Consider the following 21117-nt stretch of genomic DNA (forward strand, 5'->3'; position numbering starts at 1 on the left):
TTTTTAAATTTGACTTGCTCATGCTCATAGTTTTTGTGACAGTTTTAATGATTTATTACTGATAGCGGTTATTTTCGGGGAGGGTTATATCATTACCTAAAAATTATGATATGTAATTTTTGTGATTTCATTTTAATTTTATTTATTATTATATATTATTTCTGTAAAATACTGGGCTATTGTTACACTTACACAAATTTAAACATTTTTTAGTTAAAAGTACTCATATTTGCTTTTGTAAATAATGATAATAATAATAATATTTGTGTGTCATATGATTTGCCTTTAACCCTTTAACCCCCAGACAAATTGGCTTGATTTCTTTCGAAAACACTGTAAGAAGATGATGAGCAAGTTAATAAGAAATTAACCAAAAATTAGCAACAAATTTTTACAAAGTTAAAGAAAAATTGCCCAGAAATGATCACACAAAAAAGTACAAATCAAAAACAAATAACAAAATGACACTGTATAGTATTAAGTTTATGTGAGCTGTAAATTTACCTTTGCTAGGCAAAAGAGAGATGAAAATGTTTTCTCAGAGACTTATGATGCAAAGTTACTCCTCCTCCAGGCTCTTGCAGCATTTCCGCAGCTGCTTGTACCAAAGAGTGGTTCAAAAGTCAAGGGCACTCACTCCACAGCAAAATCTGGGGACAAAAGCAACCCCAAAGGTACACTGCACAGCACACTGGCTAGCAAAAAAACAAAACAAAACTAAACAAAAAAACCCAACTGCTCATCTTGAAGCAATTTCAGTCAACTCAGGGGCCACCGACTAATGAGTCTAACCTCTTAATATTATGGGCCAGCCCTAATATTATTATTGAACATTTTTCATAATTAAATTGGTGCCAAATGAGTATCAAAGTATCAGTATTGCAGTATGTATTGGCCCATCCCTATTTAGCCTATTGATATTAGTCAGTGACTAATTTGTCTGTCATGTTTGCAAGATTGCCTAATTTTTCCTCAACTTTTGTGACAGCTGGACAGCCGAACTCCAAATCCCATCACATTCTTCAATAGCTCCTGTCCTTGAGTGGTTTTGGGTTACTCCATCAAAGAGCTGCCTTTTTAAAATTCTTTTATTTTTCTCAATTCAGGGTTTATTTATGCCATCAACGGTCCACATGTTGCAGGGTGAGCTGTGATGGTAGGAACTGGAACTTTAATTTAATACAACTGACCTTTGCAGCCCTACCACCTTGTTTCTAAATTCTCAGCAACTTATGTCCTTGAAAATCAATTCCCCACAGTAATTGAATCATCAGGCACTAGTTATTGGGTACAGTTGTATCTTACTTGGACTAACTGAATTTGGAGATGTTGTACTGTAAAGGACCTGGCTTCTGGAGAGAGTAACTCTCGCTCCTGTGATAAAATGATCCCAGTTCAGCATCACTGTATATGGCGTTGGAGTAAGTGCATTTTGCTTCTTAGTCTACACCAGCAACACTAACATTTTGCTAAATCATTTCCCCAGAGCCGTACGTATAGTACATGTGAAGATTGGGGATGATTACAGTGTTAAATGTAAAACTTGTGTACTGCAAATGAAAGCTTTAATTTTTGATGACTCTCCAGCTCTATAAGATGCAGACAAAGCACTCAGAGTGCACGCCAGATGGCTCACCGTACCTTAATGTGTTAGGAGGTGACAGTCTAAATCCTGTGTGCAGAGTGCCCAAGGCTCCTCAATAGGGAAATTGCATTCTGATCCGGTCCACTCCTCTGTGTGCTAGTGTTATACAACAGACTATTGTGTCTGGCATTTGCATTAGGGCCATGAAATTCAGCCCACTGGCTTTCACTATGTAGCGCGATGAGACAACAGTAGGAGTTCTAGCTTATCTGTTGCCATGTTACAGCAAGATCACATTTGCGCCCGCTCTTCAAAGCTACTCCACCGCCTTTTTATTGAAATGCTTCACAAGAAAGAATGTGGTTACAAGAAAACCTATTTACTTTCCTTTGGTGTATAGATTTGACATGATGTGACTTTTAAGTACCAGAAGACAGAAAATTAAAGCAGCATTAACAAGTGCAGCGTGAAGCAACAACCTGATGGACACGATATGTGAGACTTTGACGTGGCGGGTGGCGGGTACAAGGTGGGGTAATGTGCCAGCTATTGTGTGGCTGTTTGTGTGGTAGTCCTCTGTGTATCCATCATTATGGGCAGTGAATCAAGCAAGCAGGCAGGGGCTGTTGAGAAGAGGCCCCCTGGGAACGAGGCCTTGTCCTGTCACTACCGGGAGGGACGGACAGATAATAATGGAGACATCATGAGGGCAGGAGATAGGCTTTCCTTTTCAGAGTGGATGATGGGGAGAATTTGCAGTGTCCCATCACAACAGGTTCACAGCCATTGATTGGTCCCTGGCCTGTCTTAAAAAGGACAGCTTTAACTGCTCTTGTCGAAGAAAACAGATGCCAGTGCTGTTTGCCTTCTGAAAATAAAAGCTCCATTATGCCTGTGAAAAGAGATGACTGCCCTATTTTAGTAATACCTGACATTAGCTAGGACACAGTAGAAGAGGTTCACATGGGACCTGCAGTAATTTAGCTTTTTATTTTATCTACGTGACAACAGATGAAGTACTACATTCTGATGTAGTCTGATCTCATACTGGGTGATTCATTGTTGATATCACATGTAAAAGCGTAAAATCAGCAGGCCCTTAAGCGAAAAAGTGGCAGTGATTTCAAAGCATGTCCCATTTCTCGCAATGTATCGAGCTGAAACAATTATATGCTGGCATCAAAAAGTATTTATTTTTCAATATTTCCTCTAGCTTCAGATGTTCTCTCTGGCGCTGGTCACAGATTGCTTTTGACAGTCACTTCAAAAACTCTCAGAGACACTTACAGAGATTGGCTCTCAACGATATTGCCAAAAATTAAGTTAAAAAAAAAAGATCATAGCCCGGTGCAGCACTTAGAAAATAGGTTACATCAATGTCTTGAATTTTAGCTTTCCACTGTGTCTGTTTTAAAGCCCTGGCTTTATCAACAGAGTAATGACTGGACTGTTGAATGCAGAGCAGAGAGAGGAACTTCAACAATATGAAATGTTTACTGGGTCAGACACGACATGTCATTTGAGCTTGTAGACTAACTTTTTGGAGTTTTGCTCTCAACAAAATTAGGTAATTTTTTTTCTGTGAACACCGCACACATTCCCTCTCTGCAATGCTTGAAACATATTTTGCATTCATTACCCCCTGCTGGCAAGGACTTTAAAATATAATAGCTTTGTCGTGCTCTTAAGAGTGCATTTGGGTTTGCTGTCAAATCCAAGCCAATATGAGCTCCTTTTCAACAGTTGACGGAAAACACATTAGAAATGCAGCAGCGGCTGCTGAGTGACCACAACTGTGTGGTATTCATGCGGTGCCAGGGGGAGCAGGACAATGGTCTCATCCTCAAATATGTTTCTGAAAAAAAATATTTGGATGTATTTTATGACAGAAAGCCTCAAGCTTGACAAATGCCATGTCAAATGGCTTGCGAAGAAATTTGTTTAACAATAGTCTATTGTTTGCATCTTTTTGGATGCATTGCAGCTTTCAATTTGAAATGTTTTTAACCGATTGCTGAAGTATGTCCAGAATTTTTGTGATTTATTGTTCTGCTGCTAGTGGCGTGGGCATGTGAGGCTTCAGCCTTAAATGTTTTATAATAGCCCCCGGATCTAAACTGTGTGTGTGTATATATATATATATAAATATATATATATATATATATATATATATATATATATATATATATATATATATATATATATATATATATATATATACATTATGAACTAGACTAAATGTACTTAGTTTAATTCCACCATTCTTAATAAAAATACATGCTATATTTTCATCTTTAGTCAATTATTTGTTAATGATAGCAGTTGTAAAGTATGCTGTTTCTACTCAGTAAAGTACTCACTAAATACTATTTAAATATATTTAAATACTATTTAGTACTCACTAAATACTATTTTTTAACATCACATTTCATAATTTAATTGAAAAAAAATTTCAGGGTAAATAAAGTGCCAGAGTGCATAAAAAGCATCAAAAAAGTGCTCAATGATCAAAAAGGAGGACCCTTGCTAAGCCCTTGGAGTCCTCAAACCCTAGAAACGTCCCTGTCTCCTGCCATAGATGTGGAAAATGTTGAAAAGGAGACATGGAGATGTGTGACACAAGTGTTTGTTTGTCCTCACTGCCGTTCTTTTTCAAGTGCAACCCAGCAGCATCAATTACTCAAAGAGCCCCTCTCCTGACAGTGTTTTTTCTCCTCTCATCTGCAGAGAAGCCGATGCCGCAGGGTCCCCCAGGTGGTGTTATTGGGATCCTTGGAGGTGTCGTTGCCATTGGACTCATCATCGGCGTGGCTGTTACTGTTTTCATGGTCCATCGGCGGCAGCAGAAGACCCGCACTGAGACAGATAATGACCTGTGAGTACCAAGCTTCTGCCAGAGAATATTGCAGGGGGGTGGACAGGTGGTAAGATTAGATGTGCACTCTTGTCAGCCCACGAGAGAGAAACACTTTGAAATGGACAAAACACTTTTTTGGGGAGGGTTAATGTGTTCAGAGACAGAAGAACACACTGTAGACATGTCACTGTCTCCTCGTCATTCATTGTTGGAGTCTATAATCTCCTTTCTTATAGGCCGCTTTGTAAAAAATAAAATAATTGCACCCAGACTTTTAAAAAGTTTATTTTTGTTTACTATTGCAGATGCAATCGATGATTACCATTGGAGCGGCACTTATTAAGTAGTTGCTTGATTGTAGTGTGGGCTGTAGTGAGCCCGTTTCCCATTAAAACACTATTGTTTTAATCAGGACTGATTGCAGGAGCATGTGCTGCAGTCTCTTCATGGGAAAGCTTCACCTCTTGTTACGATATCATCAGGAAGTGAAGAAAATTTCCAGGAGATTCTTCAGCAGGTCCAGAGGTCAGGCTGTCTCTAAATGTTATTTGTAGAACAATTTGGGGAAGTATGCAAATTCATTTTACGTAAAAAAAAAACTTGCAGATAAACGATTAGATGATTTAGGTTTTGCAAACCTAAAATCCCCTTTAACTCGGCACAGAAAAATGATGAAAATAGGATTCAAATATTGATCTACTTCCACAAACTTGATGCTGAGGTGGTAGTAAGAGTCTGAACCCTGAAAAGCAGTGTTTGCAGGTAATTTCAATTGAATTCAGAAAGAAAATAGAACTTCTTTTATTGCATCAATTAAGCCAGTCAGACTGCTGTTAGAGATAGATTCACCCTGTTTCTCTCCGGCTTTATTTACTCCTGCCTATCCTCCTCCGGCCAACCAGGTAATTTTGTTCTGCTTGCAAACCAGAGGCCATGACAATTTTGAACATTGCCAGCTGCTGCCCGTACACAGAGGGGAAAACAGAAGTTGCAGAGGATGCAGCTGAGAGAACAACAAGCAACAGAGCTTTGTGAATCGAAAATATCTTTGTGTGTTATTCGGAATGTGTTAAAAGTCCCTGCCATCTGTTTAAGAAGAAATGCAAGAAATCTGTTTTCAACAAAGATGGAAACATGCGTTTGAGCTGAATATTGCTAATTGCCTTTGTTTAAAACACCTGGTTGCCAGGGTTTCCATGATGCTCTTGGCTATACTGCATATACAAGATGCAAACAACATCCCCATGGGAAACACTGCTGCTGCGTGCAGGGGTTGGCTATCTTCCTCCCTGGGAATATTACCAAAACAACTGAGGTTGGGGGTGTGCAGAATCTGGCTGAGGGTGCACATGAGCCTTTAATCAACTCACATGATGAGATTACAGTGCTTATTTTAGAGGTCCCCCTCCAGAATCTTGTAATTGATTTGATATTCAAAGCAGCGATGCTAACATCTAGTGTTGCCGGGATGCTCTGCCAGCTTTTTGGCCTCCACGACTCCTCCTGCTGCTCGCCTCGGCACTCACCGACTGCTGCAGTCCAGCCCTGAGCTCGTTGAGAGCCAGATAGCAAACTGCATCTACCTCTCAGGAATGCTTTTTAAGACAAATGAAGCACACAGACTCTTACCTCTCCCATTGCTTTCTGTCTCTTTCTCCCTCCCTGCTAATCTATCTTTCTCTCTCACTCTGATGCCAAAGTAACTGCTCTCTGTTTCCCACTCCCCTCCCTCAGCATTGCTGTTGCTGCTGTTGCTGATAGTTGTGTGACACAGGCTCCAGAGAAGCCAGAGTCCCCCACAAGGAAAGTAGAGGCACCTGACCCCAGTCTATCCCCTGCTGAACCCTGTCCTCCCGGATCCTCTATACTGTTGCCTGCATGTAACGGTGGCCTGCAAGTGACATACTTGAGCACACCATTGTGAGCGTTTGAAAGCAGTAAAACATTTACCGACACGCTCAATTACTAGACATTCACACCGGACTTGACATCTGACAAAAAAGAAGTATTTTTTGTTTGGTAACACTCAACGAATTGAAACGTTTGAAATGAAATTCAAACATCTTCATTTGGTGTGTGACAAAAAAAAAGAAACATCCAGCTCAATAAACAACTATGAATGGAAATTAAAGTCGATAAAAACAGTGCCAAGATAAATCAAACTTAATTAAAAGTCTGAAGATAAAATGCCCAGCTCCACTTAGACTTTATCAGATTGGGGGGAGCTTGGACAGAACAAGAACACTTTTCGACAAGATTGAACATACATATCACATTAATCAGAGGGAGATCTGTAAGCTTATAGTGGCTTTGTTTTACATAAGCAGAAAAAACTCACTGATAATGTCTTTGAGAACAGACCACATTGTACAACCTCCCTCCTCTGCCTCTTGCTCTTTCCTCTCCTTTTGTGTGCATGATTGTCGTCAAAAATGCATGATAAGAGTTCTAGTCATGTCAGTGCTGTGTTACTGTTGTTATTGTTTCCTACTTGTAGCTCGGCATGTGATGCTTATTGTAGTGAGATGTGATTCAAAGCTTTAATTGTCCAGTTGAATATTTGTGTCAATTTTCCTGTGGCGTGTCTTCAAACATGTTCAGTGTCTTATGAAGAAACTGTTTTTTTGAGAAATGTGTAATGTGAATGCAGAAAAGTTTCGATCGAATGTTTTTGGGGTGTACTAAAATGTGGAGAACCACTGCGAGAGATTCATAGTTTTATATGAGTGTCTGATGTCAGGGTAAAGGGGAAGCATTTAGCCAGACTGTTTAATTCTGCATGTTGATGAGCTGTTAATCAAGCCTGGACATTTGATAACATGCCTGACTGCACCGCCAGTCACGCCTCTGTTTGCCCTCACAAAGCTGCACATGATGTGACTCAGAATTGGTCAATCCTAATAAATCACTAGCCCTTCAGAGGGCTGCACTGGCACAATAGTCAGCTGATTATCAAAATAGATGGGCATTGTCAAAAGCGATGTTCTCAGAATAATGTGTTCATCGCTCTGTCTTTTGCCCGAGCGTGATGTATGACCTCCAAAATGCCGGACAGCAGCGCCAATCGTGATGCCGTTCGGCTGCAAAATGAATTCACTCGCGAGTGTTCCTGACGGGCAGCTGGTGTTGACACAGTTGCAAATACTTGCTGGTATAAATCACTTTGATGCCAACTTCCTGGCTGTATTTACCACCATATCTGAAGAGAATCACATGCAGAATGCTAAAAGGATGATGAATTACAAGCTGAATGCCATTGTCACCAACAACATCAAATTTGTTTCTTCAACGTAGGTACAAATCCTTCCTACTCAGGGGCTGGAAAGGGTTTTTCAAGACTGAAATGTAGCACCATTTTGATTTTGGAGGACACTTGAAATACTGATAGACTCTACAGTAGTCTAGGTGGAATTAAAAGATGTTTGCTTTAAGGCTCAGACACACCAAACCGACATCAAAGAATGAGTGGTTTTCAAAGGCCGACAGTTGTGTCATCTCATTTCGCCCTGTCTCAGCCAAAAACTTGCACTTGAATTCACCACAAAGACAACAAGCAATGGATAACTAGCACATACATTCTGCACCTGCATTAGAGGAAATCACTCTCCATCCAAGCAGGTGGCAGTAGCCTTGTTCATCACACAAAAAGGAAAACCAGAAAACCAGACTGAATAGATTGAAGACACTAGTTAGCAAGTTAACACATTAACAACACAGCCTTGAGAGAAGAAAGTACACTAGCAAACATTTGTATATGGGGCACATGTGGGTAGTAAATGGGATGAAAAATGGGTGATATATGGAGTCGTCCACGGGTGTCATTGTTAAGTGTTGCTGCTTCAGCTCCCGACCATGGTCAGAAAGCCCAGAGGAGATTTGTTTACCTGCAGGGCCTAAGTAACTTTGTGGTTAACCCCCCTCTCTTTTGCCAGCAACTATAAAGCAACACACAGGCGCTCCCCTTAGTGTTGAGTAGCAGCAGCCTTTATTACCTGAAAACTGTGACTTACACCTGAAACACACTGCATGCATGAGCAGTGCGTGACTGCAACCTCGCCCAACTGCAGCATGTTGCATGCTCACGGTGTTCACACTGGCAGCGTTGTTGCTGTGATGCTTCTGCAGGGCTGCCTGCTGTTATGAGAACTATATTTCCACATTTATAAGCACATATCCCACTCATTTATGAAGTTGTGCAGCTCCTGTATTGTCAACAACACAAAAAAATCACAATAAAATGCTTTGTGTCAACAACTAATTGGACTCTCTCAACAGGTACGTTGTCATAGGTCTTTTATTTTGAAACAGAAGCAGGAAAACTTGAGTAAAACAGATATTTGTATTTCATATCTCTGTAACAATGCAGACATTGTAACTGTTATAATAGGTGGTATAGAGTCAATGTAATTATCAAAATGCCATTTTCACAGTTTATTTCTGCTGAAAAGTCAGGGAAAAAAAATAGTCAGCGAGCCACCTTTTCTCTAGATGTGCCACTGCTGACAGGCAACTGAGCAGCACTGCTCTCGCAGGCAGTGTGGCTGCTCTGACTTGTTTACACTGGAAAAAAACAAAAAAACAACAGGTTTGGCGACACTCACGCACTGCTCATGCAGGCAGTGTGTTCCAGGGCTTACACTGCACATTTACTGCTAAACTGACATCATCTGCTGCATTCACTGTCACTCATATCACCAGCTGGCTCGCTCTACACACTCCATATGCGCACACAGCCATGCTAATGTTATAACACTATATTGGCCCCATGCCAATTGCCCACATGAGTGAGTTACCCAAGTGGGCCCCAGATAAGATGCTCATTTCGGGCCCATGCCCACTCCATACCCAGGTAGTCCTTGCATAACCCATGTGGGCCCCACTTTGGTAAACCCACCCATATGGGCAATTGGCATGGGGCCAATAACGAACCCGTGGACAAACTCATATTCCGTGTAAAAGTGAACTATTTGTTTTAACTTAAAAAAAAAAAGTGTCCAGGCTGCTTAATAACTTAAGGTCGATTGACTTCGAGAAGACAAATTGCAGTAATTTAATAATGATTCAACTTGTCTTCTCAAATTCAGTCAACTTAAAATTATAAAGCAGCCTGAACACTCTCTATCATAGTTTAAAACAAATAATTAATTTTTGCAGTGTAAGGCCAACTTTTTAGCCCATTTACAACCCACATACAACTATTGGCTGGGATATTTACATTGTGCTAGGGAATGATAACACAAACCATTTTTAAATCATTTCTGCTAAAGAGCTAAAGAGTTTTCTCTTATATTACAAGTTTGTTTAGATCTCTTTCCCTCTTGACTTTAGCTGCTTGCTCACTTCTGATTCTGAGCTGAACTGCCAATCAGCGTGATACTGTTCATCAACACACTCTATCGTCTCTGACGTCTATTAAATATGCCAAAAATAAGCGGACAAGTACTTACAAGAGCCAGCTAATGCCAAGGGTGCAGACACAGCAAAAATTAGGCAACAGGCGCTTCCTGATGGGCCAGTGTTGACAAACGGTCGACTGTCAGCTTGGTGTGTCAGGGCTTTTAGGAACACAATTTCAAAGATGAACCTGGGAGAAGAGACAGGTAGAGATAATGTCTGTACTTGTGAACCCTTTGATTTTTTTTTTAAAGTGGTCACCAGTGCTTTTCACCATTGCTGTGTGGAAACCTTTAAGATGTGATAGCTTATTGTTGGACACCTTGTAGCTTTAAGCTGTAACCAAAGTAGGATTGTCTTTCTTGTCTTTCTGAGTCATTCAACATGGACTTTTACTGTGTGATTTCAAATCATTCACTGTTGTTGTTTATGAGAAAAAATGGTGCTTGGTTTATTTGTACAGAATGTTACAAAGCAGTGATGTTCATATCAATCACATTTATTTTCATGTTCTTTTGTATAGCCGTGTATGTAATCTAGCATCGATGCCTAAGGTGTTGAAAAAGCTTTGGAAACTGGCCGTGTGTGTATACTTGTAAAGTTAAATGTTCAAAAAAAGGAAAAGCTTCCAAAACAAAAGTCATTTTTGATAAACTTGTCAAAGAACAAAAGCAGAAGTCATTTTGTTTTATTCTTGTTTTGTTCTTTCTTCTCTTGTGAGAAAAAGAGGAAAAACGAAAAAAAAAAAGCTGAGCTCTGCAGGGTAATTGTTGTCCGCCTTTTGAAAAGATCGGAGCGAGACAAAGCATGAAAGTAATTGCCTCCTAAAGATCAAATCACATTTATCCCGTCTTGCAATTAAAAGTATCATTAGCATTTAAATTGCCAAATAAGATTGTGATCAACAGAAATCAATGAGAGCACTGAGGATCAGCTCAAACACTTCACATTGTTTTCTGCGAGCAAGGCTGTGGTCATATGGCGTCTCTTTAATCCAAATGCTTCTGGGTATGCGACACTTCACTTTCTCTCCCATGCAGCGGACAGCAAGAGGGTTTTCCAACTGTCGCACTGAGGGAATGTCTTAACTCTGATTATCTGCAGCCCCAAAACTGCATTGTTGCAAAAATTCCTAATAGAAAGGTCACTTTTTTGAGAGTGCATTGTAAAAGTCATTTTCTTTGCTGTAAATCTCCCCGCACAGATTACTCTTCTCAGTTTAAGGATTAGTTATGTTTTCTCCTCACTATCCCCCTTAAATCTCCCCTTAAGCTGCCCTGAGCCTTTCGTAGCCAACAGAGCGAGGAGGAGCGAGGTCTTCCAGGTGGATGTCTGAGTAGGAAACAGTGCAAACTTGAATGTAGCTTGTGGTTCCCTGCCCGGTGCTTTCTGCTCCCCACAGGCTTGTGGTGCTTGTCAGCTTTCATTAGTGTCCACATCTCACAGAGCCAACGCCCACATGCTGCCTGCATCACATTGGGCTCTGAGAAAGCCTGTGTGTAATCACACAGCTGAGATGCACATGAGGTGGTCAAGCTGAGATGAGCATCATCGTGCTGCATGTGACTAATAACGGATCGGTCAAACATTAAGTGCAGAATTAGTTGCATTGAAGGGGAAATGCACAATATCACACACACATTTGACATGCTTAATATTTTACTCGCCATATGGCAAAGCATACATCATAACAACCTCCATTAATATTTAATGTAACACAGCCTTTCAACCCTTACTTTTACCCTTACTCTTAATTATGCTTTAAACGGGTTGATACTTAAACTTAAAACCATCTTTTTATTCCCAATGGCAATTTCGGTCAGGAGGTTACGTATCTGCAGTTGGTTGCTTCGAAATGTTAAGACAAGAAAAGGCTGCATATATTAATCAACAGCATTTATAAGAAGAAAGAGAAAAGGAGAAAATAAATATATATTTAAGATCAAAGGCTAATCTTCTTCAGCTTGAAAGCAAGCTCTGAAAGGGAGAGAAGTCATTTAATTATTTAACTGGTATTCGCTGTTGTACAGTTTTACTGTATTGTGAAGAAAAATGCTTTCACCTGTGAAGCAAACATGCTCTGAGTGACTCTGTAGATGACACTATGAGGCTTTTTCTGATTAATTATTCAAACAACAAAAAACTTACAATCCAACTTTAATTACTTTGTCACATGCGTTTGAGTTTATTCTGCACAACTAGATTTTCAATTTGAACATGTAGCTCATTCCAAGGTCTGAGCATGTAGTGTGCTCACACCGGAGAGTGGCAAAGCAAGTATACTCTGTGATGACCACATAAAGCTGTGTGATTTCTGAGCGATGAGTGGACGGTGTTCAGTCTCAGGAACATATTAACAAATTAACAAAAAATGCTTAGCTTTCCCTCTGGTCTGTTTGTCATGGTTTTAGTCACCTTTCCAGTAAAACTTAGTGTTCTGCTGAGATCTGACAATGTGGTGACATCAAGCCAAAAGGGAACATGATAAAATGATTCACCAAACTGTTCATAAACATTCATCACAGATTATAGACTGATTACCAGTTTTAGTTTTGACCTATGGTGCTTTCCATAGTTGTCCTCACACACAGGTGTCCCACACAATATTTTGGGTAGGATATGTTATTTCACTTCTACCTCCTATTAAAGGTCCAGTGTGTAGCATTTAGGTTTATATATTGGCAGAAATGGAATACAATATTAATAACTGTGTTTTATTAGTGGCTGTATAAGCATTTGAAAATAAGAATCATTGTGTTTTTGTTATCTTACATTTTTACATCCACCACTGTAGTTCTCCTACACCAGTGATGTTCAACTTGCAGCCCACAGGCAAAATCTGGCCCCTGATAGGGTTCTGGGATCCAACCCAACCATTTTCTAATTCACAATAGTTAAATCAAATTATTTACACTGGGATTTTTTGCACTCCCCCCTTTGAAATGGGCATCTTTCACAGGCTGTTTGAACCTTTAAAACCTGAGCAAATTGGTTTGATTTATTTTGAAAACATGGGGGAAAAGGCAGTAATCAGCTTGGCAAGAAGTGTCCCACAAATTGCTAAAAAATAGTACAAGGTGACAAAAAATATGTATGTAGAAATTTTTTAAAAAGGGAAAATACCTAACTATTTTTATAATTATAATGATTTTATATTTAAAATTATGTTACAGGAAAAAAAGAAAAAATAATAAATACATATGTATCCTTTTCATTTTCAGCACTTTTTAAAGTCATTTTCTTGTTGATTATTGTAGTTTTCTTCGAGCTTCTTTTCAGATATTTTTTTTAAACTTTTTTTTTTACTGCTTTTTTTGTTTTGTTTTGTTGTTTTTTTTTAAATTTTTTTTGAAGCCATGTCTTTGTTAAGTAGCTTGTTGCCTTCTCCCCATGTGTTTGAAAGAAATCAAACCAATTTACTCAGGTTTAATAGGGTTAATAGAAATACAGTGCCAGAGTGCATAAAAAATCAAAATAGAGCTTGTTTATCAAAGAAAATTCAAGGAGAGGATCCCCCAGACCTCCCAATGGAGGTCCAGTCTACATCCCGTATATCGTTAATGCCCACAAACACCTCTGAGTATATCTGACCTGTGCAGGGCTGTTGCATCTGGCCCCTGGTCTCCTGTTTTTTTGTGTCTCTGCGGGCAAAGTTGAGTATCCCTGTCCTAGAGGTTTGGCATGTGGGCTAAGTTTTAGCTGGTTGCAATCTTCACATTTGCCAATTAATCCTAAACACTAGACTGTTAATGTGGTTTAGCTAAACTGTTGGCTTGCTTAAAATCTATCTTTCATCTAACCTCTTGTTTCTTGAAATATTGTATTTGTAGTAGTATTATTGTGTTAGCAGATTACATTTGAGTTTGTCTTGTACAACTAGACACCCCATGTCCTCATTTTTGTGTCCAGATGCTACATGCTGATTCTAAGCTGGGTCTGAATATGTAGTGTGCTTACACTGGAGACATGGCTAAACAGCTAAGATGTCCTCATATATTAGGGTAATTTCTGAGTTCTCTGTCAGTGGACTTTTTTTTTTTTTTTTTTGCCCAGAATTTACTGCTCACTGCTGGCAAAAAATAAAACATGTTGCAGATAATGTTCGGTCAGTTTCAGGAAACGAAAACTGCTTAGCTTTCTCTTTGATCTGTTTATCATGGTTTTAGTCACACTTTTAAACACTTTTCTGCTGAAACCTGACAATGTGGTGACGTCACTGAAAAGTATGACATAGGGCAAGAAATACAAGCCAAAATACAATCACACAGCTTTTGAAAAAACTTCTGAGCTTCTGCCATCCCCCACACTCTTCCTGGATTAGTTTTGAGCTACCTTGATTGTCCTAGTTGCACAGTATTTTGGGTGTGTTATCTTTTGTCTTGTCATGTTATCCTCCTATTATAGGTCCAGTGTGTAGGATTTAGAGTGATGTATTTGCACAAAAATCACAATAATCTATAGCCAGGGTTCCTGCGGATCTTTAAAAAGTCTTAAAAGGCATTGAATTAATCAATCTAAAATTAAGGGCTTAATTGTTCTTAAAATGTCTTAAAGTAATATTTCATAATTCTCAAAAGTTCTACAGCATAAAAGAAACAATTCTATGAATCTTTTTTGTCTGATATTGCATTGTTAAATCTAAAAATGATAGTTAACTTAAAAAAAGAAAAAAAAGTATTTACATTGCTGTCACCCAGAAGTCATGTTTTATATTAAAGTGAATATTTGGGCAAAAATTCTCCCTAATCCTAAGTAACTGGTGTCAGTTTTTTTTTTGTTTGTTTTTTTTTTTCATTTCCCCCCCAAATTTGGTTATAGTGAACTCAAAAAGCCTTAAATTCCTCTTGCTGTAGGCTGTGGGAACTCTGATAGATGAACATGGATACATGGATACATCCATAAATATGTTTTTATTAGTTTAGAACCACCCGATTCTAAGAATCGTTGTGTGTTTGTTACCTGTGAATGATCTGATCTACGTACGGATCCTAGGATGGTGAAATAATGACCCGCCCTATGATCTCCCCACAAGTGGCTTTTACTCTTTGCCTTTGTTGGTTGGATTGTTGAGGTTCAGGCATGAATAGTAACACTGGTTAGTGTTAAGGTTAAAATATCAGGATAAGCCAATCAGTGGCAGAGTAAGGCTTGCCATTCCTTCGCTTTCCTAATAAACGCAAATTCACTTTGGAGTGGGTCCAGCCTAAGTGGTGACTTTGTAGCTATATTTAGTGACTTTTCAGGCGGCTTCATTCCTAAAAAGCGACTAGTGACAAATTTAGTGATTTATTCAAACCGTTAGGAAAAAGAGAAAAATATACTGTAATTCATTTCAGTGCATGCTGCTCAGAGTAATCGCAGTACACGGCTGTTGAATTGAAAGTGCAAGAAAGTAGTGCACTATAGTATGACCCCTATGGTTCTTATGCCATTTTATTGCTATCAATACTGATTATTTTGATCTAATGTTAGTTTTTCACTGTGGTGGAAGAAGTATTCAGATCCTTACTTCAGTAAAAGTACTAATACCTCACTGTAAAAATTCTCTGTTACAAGTAAACACTCTTCATTTAAAATGGTACTTATGTAAAAATAAGTCAGAATAATCAGAAACATGCACTTAAAGTATAAAACTAAAAGTACCCAATCCAGTAAAATAAATAAATACATTTTAAAAATGAAATAAAAACATCCCAAAAAACTACTTATAGCAAAGCAACTTAAATGTTTATTAAAATAATAGTTGACAATTTATTTTTCGGCTAGTTGATTAATTTCAACTTTTCTTATGCTTTTAATGCAAAAATCTATTTTTGCAATGCCCCCCCAAATGCTCCACCAGCCCCTCTAACTCCAACCTGAGCAGGACACCCCGTATGTCGTTGTCTGTCCCTGTAGTAAGTCGCGTTTCTGATAAGCTCTCTTAAAATGCCTAAAACACCAGACTGTGTTTTTATCAAGTCCTAAAATGTCAATTTTTACATGTCACAATGGTAGAAGGAGCTTCTTTATTTAATATGAAGTGTTTTGGGTCAGATATTGTTTTGCTGTGGGGTCATTTGTTAGGCTTACCATGTTGTGGCTTTGCTAGCTTGGTAACCTGCTTACCAACTCTTAGCTGACAGATTTTACTGTGTTTTAGCAATTAATGGAGCCTGTTACCACGAGGGTTACTGTGAGATCTAATGTGATTCTGTTGTTATCAGGTACATATGTTGTCATTTTAATTTGATGATAACATGTTTAAAAAAAAAGTCTTACTTATGTTTTTTTATGGTTGCCAGTTTACGCTTTCTGTCCCAATAAATAAAGGAGTAGTTGAAGGTCTGTGCCTCATTGGTCGCACAATGTAAGAGAGAGAGAAGGCTTACACAGCGTTACATTAGTAGATCTAAGCAACTTTGGTGAGTTCAACATTATCATAACTGATAAAAATAATGGGCAGTCAGAAAATCAAACCTAAAATTGGAATGAACTGTTATTCTTTAGATGCTCTCAAAGTTGTCAGCATGCAAATCTCAGAGGAGAATGTAAACAAATTGTGGATAGAGATTAGACAGCGTCAGGAGGATCTCCAAAAAGAAAAGAAAATTGCATTAATTAAGAAAAGCATAAAGCTTTCCATTTTTTAAGTTCTTTTTTCTTGCCCGTAAAGTGCATTAATATCCTGTAGACACAGAAATTTTACAGTATAATAATAACAACAACAACAACAGGACAATAATAATGATAATAATAATAATAATAATACCCTTTATTTATAGAAGCCTGTGCTGACAAGTGCTGAACCTTACAAGACATCAATACATCCATAGATCATAAATTCAAACAATCATTAATGAACAGTAATAAGATAAATCGACAAAATCATTGTCATTAAAAAAAAGGTATAAAATCTATATAATGAAATCGTTATCAGTACCATTAAGGTTTGTGTGTGTGACCATGAAATCAGGCTAAACATGCCAGCTTGAAAAGGTGTTTTAAATGGAATTTGATGGTGGAAAGGGTGTCAATATTTAAAATGTGTAAAATATAGGTCTGTTTCTTTTGGACACAGCTGAGTGACAGAAGACAAATGTACTGTATGTTTGTATTGGCACATCTTGAGCACACAACCTACTGTATGTTTGTGTGCTCTGCACACGAGCACTTCATTACACACTGATGGTACTTTTCTTTTTGTTTTCATGCTTTTGTGTCAACCAGTAGTGACAGTGTATACACTGACAGTCTCCCGAGGCTGCTGTTTGTGCGTAACATGATTACCAATGTAGCTGAATTCAATCAAGACAGGGAGGTGAGACAGGCGGGAAGCAGTTGCTGCTGGGTGGTAGTCGTGAGACGAGGGAGTTTTTTCATGTTTGGTCAGATTGAATAAACCCACTCTGCATATGGGGCCCCAACACACTACTTACGTGAACAGGCTCCTTCAAGTAAAGTGCAATGAAATGCAATAATCAGGGGTCCTATAGGATTAAGATGTAAGCAGAAAAATGCAGCAGGACCTGAATGCCAATGCTGCATCAAACATAAGCATGGTATGATTTCATTCTGCTTGAATAATGTGAAGATGTGCAACTGATTTGTCTTGGAGCACATTAAATATTGTATCAAATGTTGGACAATGCTGCATTTCTTTTTAATAAAATAAAAATTAGGTCAGTGCATGAGGTATTCATCAGCTTTTTGTTTCAGCTGATTGAAGAAATGTGATGATTGGGTGTCTCAGTGTGCACACAGGGCAGGCAGAGGCTGAAAATTACATTTTGGCTCATACATTTCTTGAAAGCAAATGATCTTGTCAGCTGTCATAGCTTTTTTTTCTTTTGTTTTGTTTTTTTTTTAAAGTTCTCACTTGTATCAGAAACCAGTCAATCATAAGCAATGGAATACAATACTTTATAATGAGCACTCTGCTGCACCGGTGGAAACCGCATTTCCACAAGACTCATAAAAATCTGTCCCTGAGAAAATGGATGCTTCCCTATGAAGGCTCTGCGATGGAAGAGGTTATTGTAGATGAGGGATTGTGCTGCACACTTCCTCTCTGTGTGTATGTTTTTGCTGTGACTCTGTGCTGCAGGCAGGCTGAAGAGGGTGCCACATGAATCTGGCAGTGGCACGGCAGCCCTGTCTGGAGACAAGGTGATACGGACTGGAAATAATGAGCGTGAAAGAAAGAGTTAAGAGGTGCAGTCATGCACAAATTTTCTGCACATTAAAACGCCGGCTTGGCCTTGCGGAAAGGTCATGTTATTCAATAAGGACGTGAACCAGTGCGAATGGGAGGCGGGAGGAGCCGGAGATAATGCATGTAGGTACACAGCTCAGTGTCTGTGCTCCACTTCATTATCTTTGATCACTCCTGATATCATGTCAGAATACGGCAGATGACATCTGACTGCCAGCATGTTTGAGGGAAGGGGTTCTCTTTCGTAACGATTTGCAACAACCCCTCTGCCTCCTTGTCTGAAATAATTATCGGGATGCACTTCAGGCAATTTCAACATCAAGCTTTCAATTACTGGTGTCTTTTCTAATGCCTTTTTTATTATAATATCCAAAACTGTATGCGGGGGTGGCCTTTATCTCCAGTGAAAACTTCATGGCAGGGTTCCTACTGTCATGGAAAACCTGGAACATTTCTGGAATTTCACAATCATGTTTTCCAGGCCTGGAAAAGTCATGGAATTATTTAAAATAGTTAAAAGTTTTGTAAAATTCATTGAACTATTAAACCTGAGCAAATTGGCTTAATTTCTTTTAAAAATAGGAAGAAGGCAATGAGCAACTCATAAGAACAAATGACCCAAAAATAAGCAAGAAATTTGTGAAAAGTACAATAAATTTACTTGAATTTAGAAAAAACAAAGAAATTACCTGAAAAAAAAAGTGCTTAAAATCATAATAATAATTCTGTAACATAATTGTGTATACATAAACATATATACATATATAATTATGATAATTACATAGTTTTCTCATAATTTTTCCCTTGCTAATTTCTTGCAATTTGTGTGACAGTTCTTGCTCATTGCCTTTTTTTCCATGTTTTCAAAAGATTGCAGCTCAAGGATATTGATGTTGATCCAGGTTTCAAAGGGTTAGAAATGATTGAACATTTTGGAGAAGTCATGGAATTTTGTTACAGTGACCTTTCCTGGATAACCTTCCACAATAAACATAACAGCAAATTTATTTTCTGTAACTATTGACATAATGTAGCTCTAATACCTGTCAATGCGTGACTTTTTTTTAAGGGGGATGTTAGTAGCAGGGATGCAAGGAAAGGTGGAGAGCAGAAGCTGCCTGCTGAGCTCTCGGAGTCACAGCTCAGGACAACATGTCAAACAAATGGTCGCCGCACAGTAGGCAGGGTGTTTGTCCATGTGGCACTCTGGATGAGGCTCAATCCACCCTGAGGACTTGACTCACACATGCCCTTCTCCCTGCCCCCTATACTCCCTCCATCCCTATCTCCTCACCTCAGTGTCCAATTACAGCCCACTCTCATTAGCACAGTGTCTCTCCAGCGAGAGCCTTTGAAAGGGCAGGGGGAATGGCTGCCGCCGCAACAAAGCCACCAACACAAGATCTATCAAAATCCAAGGAAAGAATGAAAAAGGCAAGTGCAGGCAGGACTTCTCATTACAGAGTGCTGTAGAAGGTGAGGGACGTAAAGAGTGGCGATCCCTTACTGTGCTGAGTGTCATGTTATCTTTTCACTCTCTTAACAGGACCGACCTCCCTCCCGCCCACAAACCGGCCCCTCCTCCGCCCAAAAAGAAGAACAGTGACATGAAGGGACACTTGACATCTGATGACATCCAGGTAAGAGCTACCTGCTCCTCCTCCTCTTTTCTTTTTCTTGTCCTCTCTAGTAGATCTGACACTGAAGTCGGTGAACTTTCAGGACTTCTGTCTCAAATTTCAGCCACTTTTTCACATTTGTGAGTGAAATGTTGCCAGTTCAAACCCAAATATATTTAAAAAAAGTATGAAAACCAAGTCAAGATATGCACAGTTATGTTCACAAGACAGTTATAATAATATATGTAGCAGGGCTTTGTTCTTCTTGCAAACTGTTTTTTTTTTCTTCATCACTTTATGGTTGATGTTCATTAATGGGAATCCAGTGAAATGTCAGCGTAGTGACAGGAGGCTGTTTTTTCTCAAGTTAAAAAGTTAGTCATGTCCCAAAGCTGAGCGAGTGTTTCTTATCCTCTTCTCTGGACTGACACTTCTCACAGAGTTCCTTCAACACTCCAGTTACAGCATTATTAGCTAAGAGCATGCGAACATCTAAATATAAAAATGTCTCCTCCAAGTGAAGCCAGTAACATGTAATGAAATTACCAACCTGACACTAATTAGTGTCTCTTTTAAAGAGTAAAGTAATAGCAAGTGACTCATTTCTAATATGTAAAGTACTAACCTCACCCTGCAGCATTAATAGAAAGTACTTAATAGTTTGTGCTGGGAAGCAGTTTTGATTTCTGGGCTGAATACTGCTTGCTGGAGTTATTATAGTCAGCCACTGTTTCCTGTGTAGCATATTTCTAATTTAACCCTTTGAAACCTGGATAAATATCAGTTTTCTTGTGCTGTGTTCAGATGCCTTTCACAAGCATTTACAACCTTTGAAACCTGAGCAGTTTATAAGATTTCTTTCAAAAACATGGAAAAAGGTGATAAGCAACATGGCAAGAAATGTCTCGCAGATTGCAAGAAATTAGTAAAGGGTGATGTGAAAAATTGCCTTACAAAAACAGACTGAGTTAGAGTAAATTATTAGAAACTTATAAAAAAAAAACAGAGAAAAATGTAAAGAAAACTACTTTTATATTTATTAGAATTATACATTTAAATTATGTTATAGAGATATACTATTTTGGCACTTTCTTTCAGGTCATTTCCTTGCTTGTTTTTGTTTTTTACTTTTTTTTGTTAATTTTCATGAAATGTTTTATAAATTTGACTTATTTTTTTGCTTTCTTGTTCTTGTTTCGTGTAAAGTTGCTCATTGCCTACTATTGTCTGTTTTTGAAAAGAATCAGGCCAGTTTGTTCAGGTTTCAAAGGGTTAAGATCACTTCATGCGTCATAGGTTGCTGATTCATTCTGTTGTATTTGGACCTCTTTCGATGATTGGCATAGATTATTAAGTACCGCTAAATTCTGATAAACAGCTTAATTTCACACTAGTGTTTGTTGTTTTAACCCCAAGATATGTTTTCATAATTTGAATGAGCAGTTTCATTAGAAGTCAGAGACAAACT

At 38.6% G+C, this 21117-nt stretch overlaps 1 protein-coding gene across 6 annotated transcripts in view; it reads left to right on the plus strand.

The window, feature by feature from the left end:
• The window catches only part of nectin1b (nectin cell adhesion molecule 1b), a 217034-nt gene that overhangs the window by 159772 nt on the left and 36145 nt on the right, over nt 1-21117 (plus strand). For 4 of the 6 annotated variants that reach the window (XM_088079198.1, XM_088079201.1, XM_088079197.1 and 1 more), the window contains exons 6-8: nt 4313-4460; nt 6177-6243; nt 19575-19670. In XM_088079198.1, the coding sequence (XP_087935324.1) occupies nt 4313-4460; nt 6177-6243; nt 19575-19670 (311 nt within the window). Of the gene's footprint in view, nt 1-4312; nt 4461-6176; nt 19465-19574; nt 19671-21117 lie in introns of those variants that run through there. The other 2 variants (XR_015776847.1, XM_088079199.1) reach the window with 2 other exon arrangements.

Source organism: Plectropomus leopardus, chromosome 6 (genome assembly GCF_026936395.1).
Source record: "Plectropomus leopardus strain MGB_pleo_1.0 chromosome 6, ASM2693639v1, whole genome shotgun sequence".
Taxonomy (NCBI): Eukaryota; Metazoa; Chordata; class Actinopteri; order Perciformes; family Serranidae; genus Plectropomus; species Plectropomus leopardus.